This window comes from Peromyscus eremicus, chromosome 1 (assembly GCF_949786415.1).
Source record: "Peromyscus eremicus chromosome 1, PerEre_H2_v1, whole genome shotgun sequence".
Taxonomy (NCBI): Eukaryota; Metazoa; Chordata; class Mammalia; order Rodentia; family Cricetidae; genus Peromyscus; species Peromyscus eremicus.
The window spans coordinates 34,771,040-34,788,274 of record NC_081416.1 but is presented as its reverse complement, the minus strand read 5'-3'; the positions used below and the strand labels follow the sequence as shown (position 1 = coordinate 34,788,274).

The window sequence follows — 17,235 nt, the reverse complement described above, 5'->3', positions numbered from 1 at the left end:
CCATTGTTTGGCTTTGCTTCCTATCACGTTTCATAGCTGAAATAAATGCAAGAGACAGAAAAGTCTACCACCTTTCAAATTCCATTCCTAATTAAAACTACCCCCACAAGCCAGGCAGTGGTTGTGCACGCCTTTAATCCCAGCACTTGGGAGGCAGAGCCAGGAGGATCTCTGTGAGTTCAAGGCCAGCCTGGTCTACAGGAGTGAGATCCAGGAGAGGCACCAAAACTACAGAGAAACCCTGTCTCGAAGAAAAAACCAAAAAACAAAAAAAAACCAAAAAAAAAAAAAAAACCAAAAAACAAAAAATCAAAACCATAAAAAATAAAAAAATTGTATTTAAAACTACCTCCATAAAGATTACATGAACTGTGGTTCCATGTTCTCGAAAGTTAACAGGTACCAACACAGGATACCAATCCTGAAGTGTCGCTGCATTGATAACCATAACTACATACAAAGAACACACTTCCTAAGAACAAAGAAACTCGCATTTTCTTTTTAAATTAGAAGAGTGAGCACATTCTACTCACAGTTTTAATTTTCCCTTGAATCAACTTCTGCAAATCACTCATCAGCTTCACTCTTTTTTCTTTATCGCAGTCTTTTCTGCAGAGGAAGTGCACGTGAAGTTATTTTAGACATGAAAACCAAACAGCATGCGATATATGTTTGCCATTTCAGTGTGGTTCTTCCTTTGAAGGCAGCAAACCTCTGACATTAAAATTATTATTCTGAAGCAGTCAGACAAAAGTCATTTTCTCAGAGGCAGAAACTCATCTCACAGGGTATAATTTTATGCATCAATCTAAATCTTAACAGCCAGAACTTCAGAAGCAAAGAAAAATAATAAAACAATCTAAGATAGCAAATACTTAAACATCTCAAAACCTAGCTGATAAGAAATTGTCCTTCATTTTCTGAGAAATCTTTCAGGATAGATATCAAATCCATTTGCCTCCCGTCATTTCCATAAAGCTATCTGGCACTATTCTAATGATTTCACACATTTCTGCACTCGGCAGAAACCCACTCTGCTGCTGTGACAGGGGACTCTGAGCGTGCATCAAAGAATCCAGGTGCTGTCTTTGATGTTTAGGACATCTGTCTGTGCAGGGCAAACCTCTGTGTTGCCCTTGTCTTGGACAGACTAATAACGACAGTGTTAAGTGCCAGTACCTTCTCAAGCTCTCCCAAATGTGCTTTGCCCGAACCACGATGTCATAGTCGGTCCTATCACTGAGCTGCCTGCTCTGCTTCAGCTCCTTCTTCTGCTTTTTGAAGTCGTCCCATTTGGGTTTCTTGGCTGCTGATTCTAGAATTAAATTCAATGCATTTAACATTCCGAACACTGTACACGAATACGAATTTAGAACAGAGGGCAATCACCAGGACCAACGCTCATTCTCTAAGTTACAAGGGGAAAATATAAGCTGGCAGTGAAGCTCAGTGGTAGAGCACCTGCATGGATGAGGGTCAATCCAAACATCAAAAATAAAACAAAATCCAAGGTAAAATGCCACTCTTCTGAGAGCTGTCAAGCGTTATTTAATTCTTAGTGTGAGGTGGGTATGACGTTGATCACCCCCTTTTGCTATGTATCACACATTAAGTCATTCATCCAAGGCCACCCAGTAGTAGAAACAAGATACAAATCCAGGGACAACTTATAGTTGCCTTCCACTCATGACAATATATAGCAAGCTTTTACAGATCCTGTACCTTTGAAATTAAGTTATGTGATCAATTAAACAATAAAACCAATCAATGTGATAAATGAAATGAATATTTTACTAGAGTATTATTTACATAAGTATCTCCTTCCAAATCCTTTGGAATTTAGTTATTTCTAAATATCTCTGATTATAAAATTCACTCATTACAAGAACCAAAACAATAAAAAAGTCAACTGAGTCATACTAAAACCTAGGTATAAATATCAAGTATTTCCTTCTTGCCCCCTTGCTTCTCTGTTTTGAGTCTTAGCATTTATATTTAACATTGTTCCAGTCTCTGCATTCTCCATTAAAACTACCACACAAGCAACAAGAGGAGGAAAAGCAACTACTGGAACAAACACTGGGCTTGGGGAGAGGAAGAAAAAAACCTAGAAGCAGAGAAAAAAGACATGCACCGGAGTGGAGAAAGGTCTTGCAGACACACTGAGAAATAATGGCATTCTCTCCCCCTCCCCGTTCTCCTCTCCCGTCTCAAGCATGCTGTCCCTCCTCCAGCAAGCAACCCACAGGCAAACTGAAGAACAAGGAGCAGGCTGGAGGGCTGGATAGAAAATGTGCACACAGTAATCCAGGCGGCAGGCAGGGAGCCACGTAAGACTACACTCCATGTTAGGGAAATAACCCAGGACTTCACAGTGGGGCAGGGGAGAATGTGGGGTCAGTATGGAGAAGCTGCTGCTTGAAGCCAACAAGGGACAAGGCACCACGGTGCCACGCTGCACAACTGAGCAAATGCTGGTGAGAAGTGACTCCATGGATATCGTGATAAAGAGACTGGCAATTCATTTCAATGACAAACAGAAGCCCAAGGAACAATTCTCATCAGGGAGCAATTTGTCCTGAAGGAATTAAATGGCTAAATCTATCCAGAACTACTACTGAATGTGAACCATCTAACGAGTTGATCACATTAGCCTGGTCTAAGCCCCATGAGAGCAGAGTCTACAAATCTCTTAATTCTGCACAGCTGACATTTTAGCTGGAGCGCACTGTGTCTTTAAGGCCAGCTTTTATGATTAGGTTGGCCCTGTACTGTTACTGATTTTAAAACTACCTATCTCCCAACACAATGATTAAAAAAGGTAGCGGGACATGACAGTGCATGCAGGTGGATCTGTGAACTCATGGTGAGGTTCAGGCCACCCAGTGCTACACAGCAAGACAATGTCTTAAAAAAAAAAAAAAAGTGAAAAAAGGGCAAATATCTGATGAATGAGTGAACAAATAAATTCAGTTTGGCCTTCCGAAAGGAATGTTTTGAGTTTCCTACAAAAGACACAATTTAGCTTAATTCTTTGGCTAAAGAAATAAAGATCTCTAAGCATGAGAAAGTTTAAAAACACTTCATTTTTAGATTCATTTTAAGAGTGTTTTGCTTGCATGCATGTGTGTGTACCACACGTAAGCTTGGAGCTGAGGAGGTCATAAGAGGACACTGAACACCCTGAACTGGAGTTACAGATGGTGGTGGGCACCATGTAGGCACTAGGAATCGAACTCGGGTCCTCTGCAAGAGCATGTGCTCTTAACTGCTGATCTATCTCACCATCTCAGAACAAGAAATTCTGACTAGAAACACGCTGTTATTTACTTAAACCCTTCTGTGCTTCCTTCCTTCTACTCTGAAATGCTGCCCGTCTAGGAGCAAGGACAGGCAGTCTCTGACACAGCAGAGGACCTGTGCACCATGGTCCAGGCCCACCTTGGCCCAGGAAGGCTTCTGCAATGACTCTAAGAGCCATGCTTACCATCACTTTTACTATCTGGCTGGAATTTCCTCTTCTTGTTGAATTTATTTGGCGTCTGGAATTTGTCCTTCGGTCCTTTGCCCCCTGGTGGCTTGTTCTTGAACTGCTTCACACCCTTTTTGCCAGGTTTTGTGGCACCTTTCTCAAAGTTCTTAGATGCAACTCGAGGCCCACCTTCCTTAACAACTTTCCTTGGGAATGTTTTTGAAGAACTAGACTCTAGTGACAACAAAGAATACTTATTAGTTCACTGACTCTGAGCCAAAATCTCTGGTATCTACTCAACTATATGCTGCAGAGAACTACACACTTTTCAGTGCAACCAACAGCCTTACTCACAAATATCCATTAACCCTTTGAATAAATTAGGATTTAAATAATCAAACCAAAGTTAAGAGAAAACTTCCTGATCATAAAATTGTATAGGTTAGCCATGTAAACCCTGGAAAGCTAGAGGAATTAATAATAAACTATAATTTACCTCTTAGAAACAACCACTATGCTAGCATGGCATATTTCTGCAGTTTTAAGCATATGCTAGACACAAAATATTACGTACCTTTCCATTTTGTCTTATTGGCACTACCATCAATATTTATATTAAAATCTCAATGGTTCAATAAGAGTTTAAGAGCGAAATGAACAGTTACTGAAGTTAAGAAAGCATATCATAAAAATGAATTAAAATGGATTTCTGAAAAAGTCTAATTTTGAGAAAAATCTTAAAGCCTATAATAAACCTTTTGGCTAAAATTTTTAGTCAAAAAGCTTATACATATCTAACAAATAGGATGACAATAATAATAGCTATGCCTTAAGACCATTACAAGGGAAAGCATAAGACTGCTTAGGACACAGTTATCTATATAGGTCTGGATTTTTCTACTCTGCAATACTGACACCTGATGGAATAATAGAGACATCACCATCTGAAATTCAGAAGGCAAAAGCTGAGTGTACTAGCCAGGTCCAACTCATCAAGCATTAAAATGAATTGTACAGTAACTGAATGTGAATACAATAAGGCCACATAAATTGCTGACATAAAGGATTTTTTTTTTTTTTTTTTGGTTTTTCGAGACAGGTAGTTTTGGTGCCTGTCCTGGATCTCACTCTAGACCAGGCTGGCCTCGAACTCAGAGATCCGCCTGGCTCTGCCTCCCGAGTGCTGGGATTAAAGGTGTGCGCCACCACCGCCCGGCAAAAGGATCTTTTATAAATAAAGCATTCCTCAATTATTCTGGCAATTCTTAAAAGCCGAAATTCCACGAGGAACAGGTTAGCTTGTGGACAGTGGTGACTTCTTTCCACCATGTTTACTGTAATCCTAGCCCATGAAGAGCGTGACACCCACTACAAACCTCGTCCCCTTCAGATATATCTTCAAAGTAACCAGCACATGGGAAGTGCACGTGGGCAAGGCTCTCTTACCACTGTTTTTATGAAATCTAGTCTTTCCTTGTGCTGTTTTTGGACTCTTTCCTGTGAATTTTTTCTTCTCTTTGACTTCCATCATAGCAATTCTGGAAAACAAAAGCCAAAACCATGAAGAATCACCGAATTGCTATCCACTAAGAGTCATGAAACAGTCGGAGCAACATACAGTCCTTGAGCTCAGATGCAGTATAAAGCATCCAGCCCGGGGGCTCTCAAGTCCACCAAGTACAAAACTACCTCTAAGACATTAAAACGGAGGGTGAAAAAGATACCAACACAAACAAGAACTCAGGACATGCGCACACCCTGCCTAGTGTGTGACACACCCGGAGGCAACACTTGAGCAACAGCACTGACTAAATATAGACCACTATTAAGAATAAACAGTGATGCCGGGTGGTGGTAGCACACGCCTTTAATCCCAGCACTCAGGAGGAAGAGCCAGGGGGATCTCTGAGTTCGAGGCCAGCCAGGTCTACAGAGCGAGATACAGGACAGGCACCAAAACTACACAGAGAAGCCCTGTCTCAAAAAAACAAAAACAAAAAACAAAACAAAACAAACAAACAACCCCCCCCCCAAAAAAAACCAGTGATGAGTAACAGTGATGTTACCATTTGATTTCTTGGGCATCTACCTTAAAAAGCAATAGGATGCATTTAGCACATGTTACAATTTAAAGAAAGAAAACCCAAAAAAGCTAAAATGAATGTTATTGGCCAACTGTTTTAGAGGCAGCCAGATGCCTTGCTGACCTCCAAGCCACAATGAACTACTTAATATTTAAGTGAGAGGGATCTGCCTAACATGTCACCTGTTGCGTTCAGTGACCTTCACTGAGCACAGGCAAAGTAACAGATACCCCTTACCAACCTACAAGCTTTGCAAGAAGCAGAACACATACAGATACAAAGGCAAACTCTACTAAGCTCATGTCTACATTTCGAAAAGTTTCATGCTCATCCATTTCTAAATGACCTTAAGAGTCACTTGCAGGAATTCCTAGACAATGTTTCCAGATTAGAAACTTCTATTCATGAATTAATTTCTTGCTGGATGTGTTGACACACACCTGTAATCCTAGATCTGAGAGACTGAGGCAGAAGGATCACTGTGAGTTCAAAGACACTCTGGTAACATAAACTGGAGGCCAGTCTGGGATACACAGTAAGATACTGTTTCAAAAATCAAAACAAAACTAAGCATGATTAATTCCTCAGGACACTGAAATGTCTTGGGAAGAAAAAAAAAGGCAGGATTCCAGGTTAATATGTATTTGAGACACAGTAAATTACACAGCAATAGTCAGCAAGTAAGGGAAGATTTTCTAAGTCCTTAATTTGCTACTATGAACTACCCATTGAAAAACAAAGACTGAAACATACAACTTTCCAAATGTAGTTGACCACTTTCTCCAGGAAACACTGGAACATGCCCTGGGTTCAATGCCTAGAACTGCATAAAAATATAGTGATATGTATCTGTAATTTCAGCATTGGAACCACTCAGTTTCCTACTGGGCATTTTAAATTGCACAGTCATTTTATCACTTGGCAAGATATTGTCACACTTGCATGTCTGCATGTAGGTTTCATTAAAGTACCACACGCTAACCAATTGTGCCACTGGCCTTCATATATAGGTTTCTAACCATACCGTTATTTACATATGAAGTCTGCATATTTTATTTTAAAACAATGTGTTTTACAGAAGAGTTAAAAAGATATAGAGCCTGTATCTTTTTACCTAGCTTCCCTATTGTTAACGTATGACACTGTAACAAAACTAAGAAATTAACACTAGTATAACAGGGTATGTTTTGATATCAACTTTCCCATTCATGTCCTTTTCCTATTCCAAGATACAGTTAATTTAGTCACCATGTCTCCTCTCTATTTTGCAGGTTATGTCCCATTTGGGATTAAGATTTTCATCATTAGACTGAGTTTATGCTTGGGCCGGTGTGTGTTAGCAAAGAAGTACTGTTCTCACAGCACCAAAGGATTGTAGCAGTCATGATTTTAAGTTAACCTTGATCACTTAAAGCAGTATTTGCCAAGTTTCTTCACTATCAAATTAATTATGGCTAACCCAAACGCAAAGACAAGCAAATTAGGTTTTACTTCCTAAACCTTCACAGCTGTGTACTCAACACTTTTGACTATGCATATAGCTGGCCCCTTCTGCTTGATGTCTGAAACGTAATTCTCTGCATTCCCACTGCAAACTACCCCAACGACAGCCCATCTTTCTCTCCCTGCCCATTCTCACCGTAGCCAACGGGGTATCATGTACTTCACTGTTCAAAGAGAGAACCTGAGCATTGCATCTGATATTTACTTCTTTGTGTGTCAGTCATCTTGAACCTAACAGTAAGTTATCCTGTAATCCTCTTAAAAAATACTTTATCTCCACTACCAATACTCAGTACAAACCCATCAAAATTCTCCTTACCGAACTTGCAAATTAAGCACATTTTTTTTCTTTAAGAGAATCAAGGCCTGTCACGAGCCGCTTCCCGCTTTTTTTTAATAACCCTTCAACGTTTTACACACATAGGAACACAAAGAACAATGCTTCCCGTTACACAAGAATACAAAAACTCGACACCATGTACTCCAAACTTTTACCCTTCCCTTTTATCTTGTCTGCGGTACTCCTAACTCAGACCTCCGGGACTTAACCCAGAGCCCCTGCTTAAAATATTCCTGCCTCCCATCATGCTTTAGGTCTCGGTTTACGGATCACTTCTTCAGTTTTCCCTGCAATGCTCCTAGGCACAAGGTCTGTCACAGGATGGGCAGGCTGACCGTGACCCGCACCGGCAGGGGTTTGAAAGCGAAGCTAGATCCCCTAGCTCTGCACTAAGGAATGTAACAGAGGGCTTCTTAACCCCTCTGCCCTCGCTAGGCTCCCGCCAATCCCCCAACTCCGAGCCATAAACGCGGCCGGGAGAGCGGCCCTGGTGGCCGATCTGAAGACGCCCGCTCGTCCACGGCCCCGAAAACTCTCCCCGCTCCGGAGCGGCCAGCGAAAGCGTGCCCCGCACCGCCTGCAACGCCCTCTCCGCAGCACTCACCGCACACGTGGGGCAGGAGATCGCAGAGTTCCGCCACCTTCCGCCGCTTCCGCTTCCGCATCTGGCCCCGCCCCAGTCCTCTGATTGTATTCTTCCGCCATGATGCTCGGGGTCAAGGGGTGGAGCTTAGGGGGGAACGCGAAGTCCATAGTTTCAATTGGTCCACCCTCGCCACACCTCCTATGTTGGACAGCGCGGGTTTTGGCCCTTGAAGGGATCCGTCCGGTGGAAGCCGAGTCAGTGGCGCCGGAAAGTGACGTTGGAGCCGGCAGCGTCTGGGAAAGACGCAGGTTCTCGCGAGGACCGCCCCGTTAACCCTTCCCTCTGTCTCGGCGTTCGGATAGCTCGCCTGTCAGCGTGTGTACATTTTCGTATCCAGTCTAGCCTGGAGGAGAAAAGCTGTACCGGCGTCGGTTCAGTTGTCATCTTGTTCACCAACACTCACGTTTTCCATATTCCACACTCTTAGCTTTGAATCTCTGGGCAAATTAGTAAGTACCTCGGAAATCATCCCAAGTTTTTAGAGCGGAGCGCAGTAAGCGATTGTGAAAAACTCTCCATAAATGTTTGGCGTTTCTAACGTCGGCCCATTCTTGGGCATACATTTTCTCCACTTTCCACTTCAGGGTATATATGTAAGGTATTATTCAGTTTTACCGGGGAAGCAATTTAGGTAATAAACTTGGTCGTGGGAGCTTCAGAGGTGGCTCAGCTGTTTTCTCTTGGAGAGGACCTAGGTTCGATTCCCAGCACCTACGTGGTGGCTCACTGTAAATCCAGTTCCAGGGGTTCTCACAGCCTCTTCTGGCCTCCTGGAGCACCGCACACACGTGGTGTACTTGTACACGGAGGCAAAATAATCATACACGTTAAAAGAAAACCAAACAAACTTGATGATGCTAAACAACAGAACCTTATTGCCTAACAGTTCTGAAATACAGGTGTTGGTCGGGCGGGGCCCCCTTTGAAGCCCCAAGGAATGAACAAACTTCCCATGTGTCTGCAGCATCTGGTGCTCCAGGTGATCCTTGGCATAGGTTACCTGACTCAGGCAGGTCTCTACCTCGGCCTTCCTTTTTTCTGTATTTTTATGTTTGTTGTAAGAACGCTTGTCGTTTTGTTCAATAGCTCGAAAAACTTTGGAGACCATAATCCCCTGTGGCCCCTGCCTCCTGTGTCTAATAACACCTATGTTAACAAAGTGGAAAGTACCACAGTGATCCTTGGAATTACCACGTGAGAGGAGAAGGATGTATCCCAACTGCCCCTCAATATTCACAATACCATGTTATACAGTTACAAGAGGCTTATGAAAATAAATTCCATAAATGCCATGCAAAAGGGATAGAGTAGCAGGGTATTATTGTGGCACATCAAGGAAAGGCTATAAATATCCTGGTAAAGTATGACTAATTTGTAGTGGGTAGCTGTTCCAGCTTTGACCTTGAAACACTGCCCCTAGTGTGGCAGCAAGTAACTACCACACCTGCCTATGACCTGCCCCTGGGGTGTGGCCAAGAGGAGACCCCTTAAGACCTGACTAATTCATTAATTTTTTTTACTTTAATTAAAAAAAAATATTCAGTCGAAGATTTTCTGACTAAAAGAATGGGACCTGAGTCATACCTCTGGTGCTGAGTGGAGATATATATTCTAAACTGATCAAAAGATAAAATTACAAAAAAAAATGTATTAGACCCTCTAGAGTTAATCCAAATGGGCCTGTCAAACATCTGGCCAGAAAAATGCACCTCAGAAAGCTATCTGTTCTGGAAATGTTACAAAATATATGATAAACCTAAAGGCATGCTAAGACGGAGGCATAATTGTCTCCTCAATGAAGCATGCATTTATGAATGTCCGAGAAGTTTCTCCCCCAAGGCAGTTAGTTGCTCACAGACCCTCACTCAGCCTGCTTGCTTTCTGAATTACAACTTTTCCACCTCCCCTTTTATAGCTCCCCATTTTGTAAGCCCCCAGTTGAATGCTTTTATAAGAGTTACCATGGTCATGGTGTCTCTTCACAACAATACAATGGTGACTAAGACACTGACCTTAAGAATTTCTTATCTTCCAACTCACTCAGTTTCTTGCCCTTTGAGACATTCAACTTGAGAAGCATAATATATAAGATAGTACAGTTCTCTGGGCTAGAAGCCATACTTACATTGTTAGGTCCCCATCCCACTGCTCAGCACACAGATTTCATAAATACTCATCTGTCTTTGTTGTGACAAACACATCCTCCCCAAGTGTGTGTAGGGCATGAGACTAGAAAGTGCAGAGATTTGAAGGGAGAGGGGAACAAAAGAAAATGATGGGATATTTGTGACATGAAAGCGGATAGAAATGATATTTGAGAGGAAAGAGACCAGAAAGTATAGGCAGATTTTTCTGTCTCACCAGCCAGCTCCCAAATAATGACATGGAGACTTATTATTAATTACAAAAGCTTGGCCAATAGCTTAGGCTTGTTTCTAACTAGTTCCTATAACTTAAATTTACCCATATCTTTTAATCTACATTCTTTCACTTGGTTCAGTTACCTTTATTTTGTAAAGCCCATGCCGCTTCCTCTGTGTTTCTGGTGTTTCCTCATGACTCTACCCTTCTTCCCAGCATCCTCTCTGCCCCGAAAATCCTGCCTAGCTATTGGTCATTCAGCTTTTTATTAAACCAATCAGAGTGACACATATTCACAGTGTACAAAAAGATTATTCCACAAGAAAGAGAAGGGGAGGTGGCATGAGGAAAACATTGAGGGGGCAAATAAAAACAAAGTATATATATATATATATATATATATATATATATATATATATATATATATATATATATATAAATTTCACAATGAAACCAATTACTTTGTATGCTAACTTAAGGAAGGAATTAAAAGGGAATTTTGAAGGTGACTTTTTTTCATTCAGTGAAGGAAGGGGATGTACTAGCCATGTTCTCAATTTCTGGATTCCAAATTCAATATGACTGCCTGTGAACTGCTTTAATTAACTGAACTCCATTAATTCTTTTTTTCTTTTCCTTCTTTCTTTTCTCTTTTCTTTCTTTCTTTTTTCTTTTTTCTTTTCTTTTTTTTTTTTTTTTTTTTGAGACAGGGTTTCTCTGTGTAACTGTCCTAGCTGTTTTGGAACTCACTTTGTAGAACAGGCTGAACTAAAACTCACAGAAATCCACCTGCCTCTGCCTCCTAAGTGCTGAGAATAAAGGTTTATGCCACCACACCCAGCTTCCATTAATTCTTTGATAAATAATGAAGAAAGAAAAATAAGGAACAAGAATTCAAAGCCTGCAGGAGCCTGGTTTGCACTGTCTATTGAGCAGACACTGGTGAAGATACCAGACACTTAGAAAGCCCTGACAAGTAAACGCTCCCCAGGAGAAAAGGAACTACAGAATACACTCCATCATACTGTTGTGGAATAGTCCTTTACACTGTGTGAAGATGTGTCAGTCTGATTGGTTTAATGAAGAGCTGAATGGCCAGTAGCTAGGCATGAAGACATTAGGTGGGACTTCTGGGGACAGAGAGGTCTTGGGGAAGAAGAAAGGTGTCGCCAGCCAGATGGAGAGGGAGCAAGACATAGAGGAGAAGAGGTAAAAGCCACGAGCCAGATGGCAGCATGTAGATGAATAGAAATGGGTCAATTAAGTTATAAGAGCTAGTTGGAAACAAGCCTAAGCTATAGGCCAAGCTTTCATAATAGTAAGTCCCTGTGCCATTTTTTTTGTGAGCTGGCAGCCCAAAGAAAAATCCATCTACATATGGCATCCAAAGTGGGGGTTAGAATATCCAAACAGAGGGCCTGAGAAATCTAAGAAAAGTTCTGGACCAAGAGCCAGGTAGGGCTTTCTAGTTCTGCAGTCTCTCAGGTGGGCGGGTGCTTGGTGTACAGAGGTGCAGCAGCTACTGGCCAGCCAAGCTGAGCAGAGCTGAGGCTGACATTGCAGTTTAAGATTTGTCTCACCTGGTTAGAGATGGCTGCAGGTGCTTGGCAAAGTCAGGTCCAGACTGAAAAAAACCTCTAAACAGATATAGTATGCTTAAAAATGTGCTTAGATGCTGAAAAAAGAAAAGAAAATGGATATCGACAGTCATAGAAAAATAAATATAGTTTAAAAATAATACTGTCTTTAAAGAGAGAGTAAAGTAATATAAAAAATAAACCATGCAAAGATGGGAAATACACAAGGTATCTGGATCTTGTATGGTACTTTTTTGACTTTGAGTTTTAAAATGCTAATGTACAAAAAAACAATAGCTTCTGAGAGACATTGGATTATGGAAACTGCTAAATTAAACCAACCTAATATTTTAAGGATGTCTTAATTTTAAAATGGAAGTCAGAAAATATATTGTTGGGGGAAAGGTTCTGGTTTTGTTTCCACAGGAAACTAAAGGCTGTGGACTCCTTCCAGGTTAATAAAGATCAGATTTGATTGGGGTACACTCCCTGAAAATCTTAACTATAGACATGAAAAAATAAACCTAAAAAAAACCCTACAAGACAGGCGACATATTTTACCTGCCCAAACATAAAACAAAACAATCATCTTTGGCTGGCTTGTGTGCAACACACAGTCCATATTTATGTTAATGCATAAAGTTTGTGTGTTTTCAAAGTAAGGGGACCAGACACCAGTGAAAATGAGTGGCCCAGGTGATCCAGTGTCTCAGAGTGCCTCTGCTGCAGTTTCCTCAAAGTTCTACATCCAGAACAACTTCAAAGTTGCTAGATGGCTCAGCCTCACAGACTATTCTAGCCAGGACTGCAAAGAAGCCTTGCACTATCCCATTGCACAGAGTCTGGACAACAAATGTTATGGTTAGCTCTCCCAGAACTTGACCATTATCCTTATTTTCTCAGGGTCCCCCAAAGATGCTGGTTCCCCAAAGATGCCATCATCCCTAGAAAACAAGAAGCAGTCTATAGAACATGACACCCATATTCCCAAGAGGTAGGGTGGATGATTTTTGGTCATTTGATGGATTATAATGTTTGTCTTCGTTTAGGGGGTTTGTTACAAGTTATTATTGGTCACAGTCAGGAAAAAATTAAAACAGATTAGATTCTGAGATTTCTTTCTGAAGGGAAAAAAGGAATATAGTATAGAAATGATGGGATAAAAGGGTATATTGTTGAGTTTACTTTTGAACAACCACTAGTTTCAAATATTTTACATTGGTATGGATTTTTATATATTGATACAAATTTAAGGTTACTTTTGTTATATATGTTTCTACTCTTGTTTGAGATATTGTACCTTTGCAGCTCATTTAAAAATATAATGTAAAGTTTTAGTTCTTGAAAGCTATTTAGGATAATAAAGAAATACAGGTTAATAGTTAGTCATTTATAACAGTCAAACTTACAATCATGTTAGGTATGTTTTCAAGGTCAAACAGAGATGTATTTTAAATAGATAGATGGTCTTCAAACACTTCAAAGACCTACAGAATATGGCATTTTAATGTTTTAATAATATAAGGCTTTTTATGACAGGGAGACACATCTGCTCTTGGCAGCACCAGTTTACTTAAAAAAAGGATGATGGGTATCAAGAAGCCTCCATGTGGAGTTTGCTTTCTTTGTGGCAAAAGCTAGCCATTTTGGCAAAAAAAAATGCCCTTGCCTCAACTACTGGCAGTATGCAAACTAGACAAGCAGGACACACAAAAAAGTAAGTGCTGAACTTTGTCAATACAAGGTGGGACAGTCCTTCAAAAATTCCTGCTTCACAGAAGTCTTTCAGATATTTTAGGCCCATAGGCCAAAGATGGATGCCCCAACAATGCAGAGGAACATTGGGTGACTGTCCATGCAGCCAAATGTCTCTGTCATTTCTATAGTTTTGGAATTTGTTTGCTCTGCACTTCTTGTTTACTCAGGTAATATGTCCTTCTTGTATCTCTAGTGGAGGTGAGGACTAAATAGTTACAGTTGCAGTTTTTCTTGTTACCAAATTAAGAAAAAAACTCACAAAAGAGGTGTAAAGTATATAAGGTTGAGAGATATAAAAGTTTAAGTTATTTATCTAAAAATGTTTTGAGATAAAAAAATTAGTTTGGGGTTGGTAATACAATTTAGGATAGAAAGTAAATTAGGTACAAAAGGTTAGACTCATCAAGAGAGGATAGATAATGGAGTATTTTCTCTAAATTTGCCAAATACAAATGGACTGGACATTGTGAATGTAATTCTAACCTGATAATTGTTTCTATTGTTTATAGTTTTATTATATTAGAATTAAAACCTTTCCTTTTTATTTAGACAAAAGGGTGAAATGTTGTGGACTATTCCTTTATACTGTGTGAAGATGTGTTACTGTGATAGATTTGATAAAGAGCTAAATGGCCAATATCTAGGCAGAAAGAGGTAATTAGGTAGAACTTCTTGGAACAGAGAGGTCTTGGGGAAGAAGAAAGGAGTCACCAGCTGGAGGCAGAAGAAGCAGGACATGTAGGATGACAGGTAAAAGCCATGAGTCACATGGGCAACACATAGATGAATAAAAATGGGTTAATTTAAGTCATAAAAGCTAGTTAGAAACAAGCCTAAGCCAAGGCCAAGATTTCATAATTAATAAGTCTCTGTGTCATGATTTGGGCACTGGCCATCCAAAAAAGCCTATTATACCACACAATCTGGGAATATTTGTATCTTCAATTCCAGAGACAGCAGCATCCCATCTTTTGGAAGATACATTCAAGTAACTGCTTACATATGCACACCAATTCCCTACTACCCGTTGGCCTCTTCACTAAGGAGAATAAAAATTTGTTATACACCAGAGCCAAATTATTAGTGATGTATTTTAAAATTGAGTCTCCTATGCTGTCAATGTGGATTCATGTAGGAGTTTTGTTTGTTTGGAATAAGAAAGTATTTTTCATTTTTACAGAATAATACTAAAGAATTACATCCTATAATTTTTTTTTGAGCTGAGGATCGAACTCAGGGCTTTGCGCTTGCTAGGAAAGCGCTCTACCACTGAACTAAATCCCCAACCCAACATCCTATAATTTTGTTTCTAACCCAGTAACTAGCAATAACTGTCTAATGATCTCAATGTACATGTCCATATTTGTAGAAGTTTTTGATGCTATGTGATAAAAGTTTAATCTGTAGTTAGGTGAGGTTCTATCTCAAAAGTTAGTCACTGCTGTAGCTATTGCAGTTAAGAGCACTGACATTTAAGTCAACTTCTGTGTGGTGATAGACAACATAGTTAGCCTTTATTTATGCTCATGCCTGCTGCTTTCTGGTGGCCAGATGTCCTCTCTGTCCAGAAGGTATAGCATAATCCTGGGCCAGGGGAACACACGAAGGGGTGAGGCTCACCCCGCCCCATAGGCTCAGTTCCCATCCCAGAAGGAAAGGACCCAGCAAGGATGCTTTTTAAATCAGGGCTCAAAACTAGGCTGCACAGCCACTTCTGGGACTAGAAGGCTAACCACCAGATATAACATTAGCCAGTTATCATTCTTTAAATATCATTTTTTGAAATTCTCTGACAAAATTAAAGGTCATTTGGTATTCTGTGGAGCTGTAGATATTCAGTTTGTAGCTTACATGAATATAGTTTAAAGCTTAAAAAAAAACTTTAGTATCCAAGGAAATCTGTATCAATCTTGGACGCACACCAGAATCACCTGTAGAGTTAAGAATGTCAGTAATTCTCATTTAATTGATCTTGAGTGGAGCTAGGTGGAGAGACTGTGGAAGCTCCCCAGGTCGCCCTAATGTGCAGCTAAATCAAGAGGTACTTGTTTCAAGAATGCGCTTCAAATTGTTGATTTGATTTTCTAATTAAACCTTACAATGTCTTGGTCTTCACTTTTATTGAAGTCAACAGAGATAAGAATTAAATGTATAATACACTTGTTTCTCTAAGTAGAATTATCTTGGATACACAGTGTCTTTCTCATTCACTGAGGTCTCTTATAATGGCTAAACACTACAAGACACTGAGAAGTCTAAATTTGAACTGTATGCTTCAAAATCTGTCTGGAAATGTGTCTTCTCTTTTTCTTTTTCAATTCAGCATGATTTATAAAATTTTCTCTCTTCTTCCCCCCATAAGAATAAGGCATGTCAGGTGTGATCTCCCACACATCTCCCTTCTCCTAAGTTCTTTAGAATTCTAATTAGCTTGTTTTTTGTTTTTTGTTTTTAAACTAATTTGGGTTTTCTGTTTCTCAGTTGTATAAGCAGAGATAAAGGGCATGTTGATGTAAAGCTTAAATGAAAATTTAGCAAAGTTGGTTTTGTTTTCAGGATTTATTAGAAGGACAAAGCAAACAGAGCCATCATCATTGGGTTTTGCTTTAGGAAAAAAAAAAGAACTGCTTCAGAATAAGGGACTTTGTTTTTCCATACCATAAATTTATTAAAATGTGAACTACTACAGTCTAAACACTAACTATTCATTATGTTCTGCTTGTCTTCCAGTAAACAGAAAGTTAACCTTGTCTCTTTTTTTTCTTTCTTTCTTTCTTTCTTTCTTTCTTTCTTTCTTTCTTTCTTTCTTTTTTTTTTTGTTACATGCTTTGAAGTGGTAGAAAAACTATGTGCCCAGGGTAAAAGTTGATCTGATCATTGTACTAAGTGCCACCTTTAGTGAATGTCACATCAGCATGTGATAGGAAAATAAAAATTAGCACCACTTAAAGCCTACAGTCAATCACTTACACAGAGCACATGTGCACTGCTCTATGATTTTGCACCTAAACCACATACGGCAGTTCTGTCTTCTTAACCAGAAGGAAGACGATGGGGAGCTTTGTAGTGTACACTTTTAACTTTGCCTTTGCGCTCAATGAAAGCTATTTTCTTTACGAAGCACTGACTAGTTTTACCTTATGATTTCTTTAACCTATGAGCAATAAAGACACAATGACTAAGCATGTATTTATTAAGGGAGCAAAGAAGAAACTGTGCTTTCAAAGAAGAACAAATACCTTTTTTCCTTTTTAAAGATTTATTTTTGCCTGTGTGTTTGTTTCTGTGTGTGGATGCCACCTAGGAGTCCAGAATGGGGCACCTGGTCTCTGGGAGCTGGAGTTACAGGCAGTTGTGAGCTGGTTAATAAACTCAGGTCCTCTAGAAAAAAAGCAAGAGCTCTTAACCGTGAAGGCAAGACATCTCAGCACCAACAAATAATTTTCTAATTATTACAATTTTACCTTTTAAAAATGATAGACAATTTAATTTGG

At 39.9% G+C, this 17,235-nt stretch overlaps 1 protein-coding gene and 1 long non-coding RNA gene across 3 annotated transcripts in view; one reads left to right on the top strand and one right to left on the bottom strand.

Moving 5' to 3' along the window:
- Positions 1 to 8,221, bottom strand: part of Pum3 (pumilio RNA binding family member 3) — a 34,368-nt gene extending 26,147 nt beyond the window's left edge. The window contains exons 1-5 of one of the 2 annotated variants that reach the window (XM_059259400.1): positions 8,004 to 8,221; positions 4,919 to 5,010; positions 3,488 to 3,706; positions 1,180 to 1,315; positions 534 to 609 (exon numbers count right to left, since the gene is read on the bottom strand). In XM_059259400.1, coding sequence (XP_059115383.1) covers positions 534 to 609; positions 1,180 to 1,315; positions 3,488 to 3,706; positions 4,919 to 5,010; positions 8,004 to 8,152 — 672 coding nt within the window. In that variant the 5' untranslated portion in view covers positions 8,153 to 8,221. Of the gene's footprint in view, positions 1 to 533; positions 610 to 1,179; positions 1,316 to 3,487; positions 3,707 to 4,918; positions 5,011 to 7,195; positions 7,449 to 8,003 lie in introns of those variants that run through there. The other variant, XM_059259408.1, reaches the window with a different exon arrangement.
- Positions 8,222 to 8,273: 52 nt separating this feature from the next.
- LOC131908361 (uncharacterized) overlaps positions 8,274 to 17,235 on the top strand; it is a 59,514-nt gene continuing 50,552 nt past the window's right edge. Inside the window, exons 1-2 of the long non-coding RNA XR_009378571.1 lie at positions 8,274 to 8,494; positions 12,887 to 12,977. This is a non-coding gene — a long non-coding RNA (uncharacterized LOC131908361). The remainder of the gene's footprint in view (positions 8,495 to 12,886; positions 12,978 to 17,235) is intronic.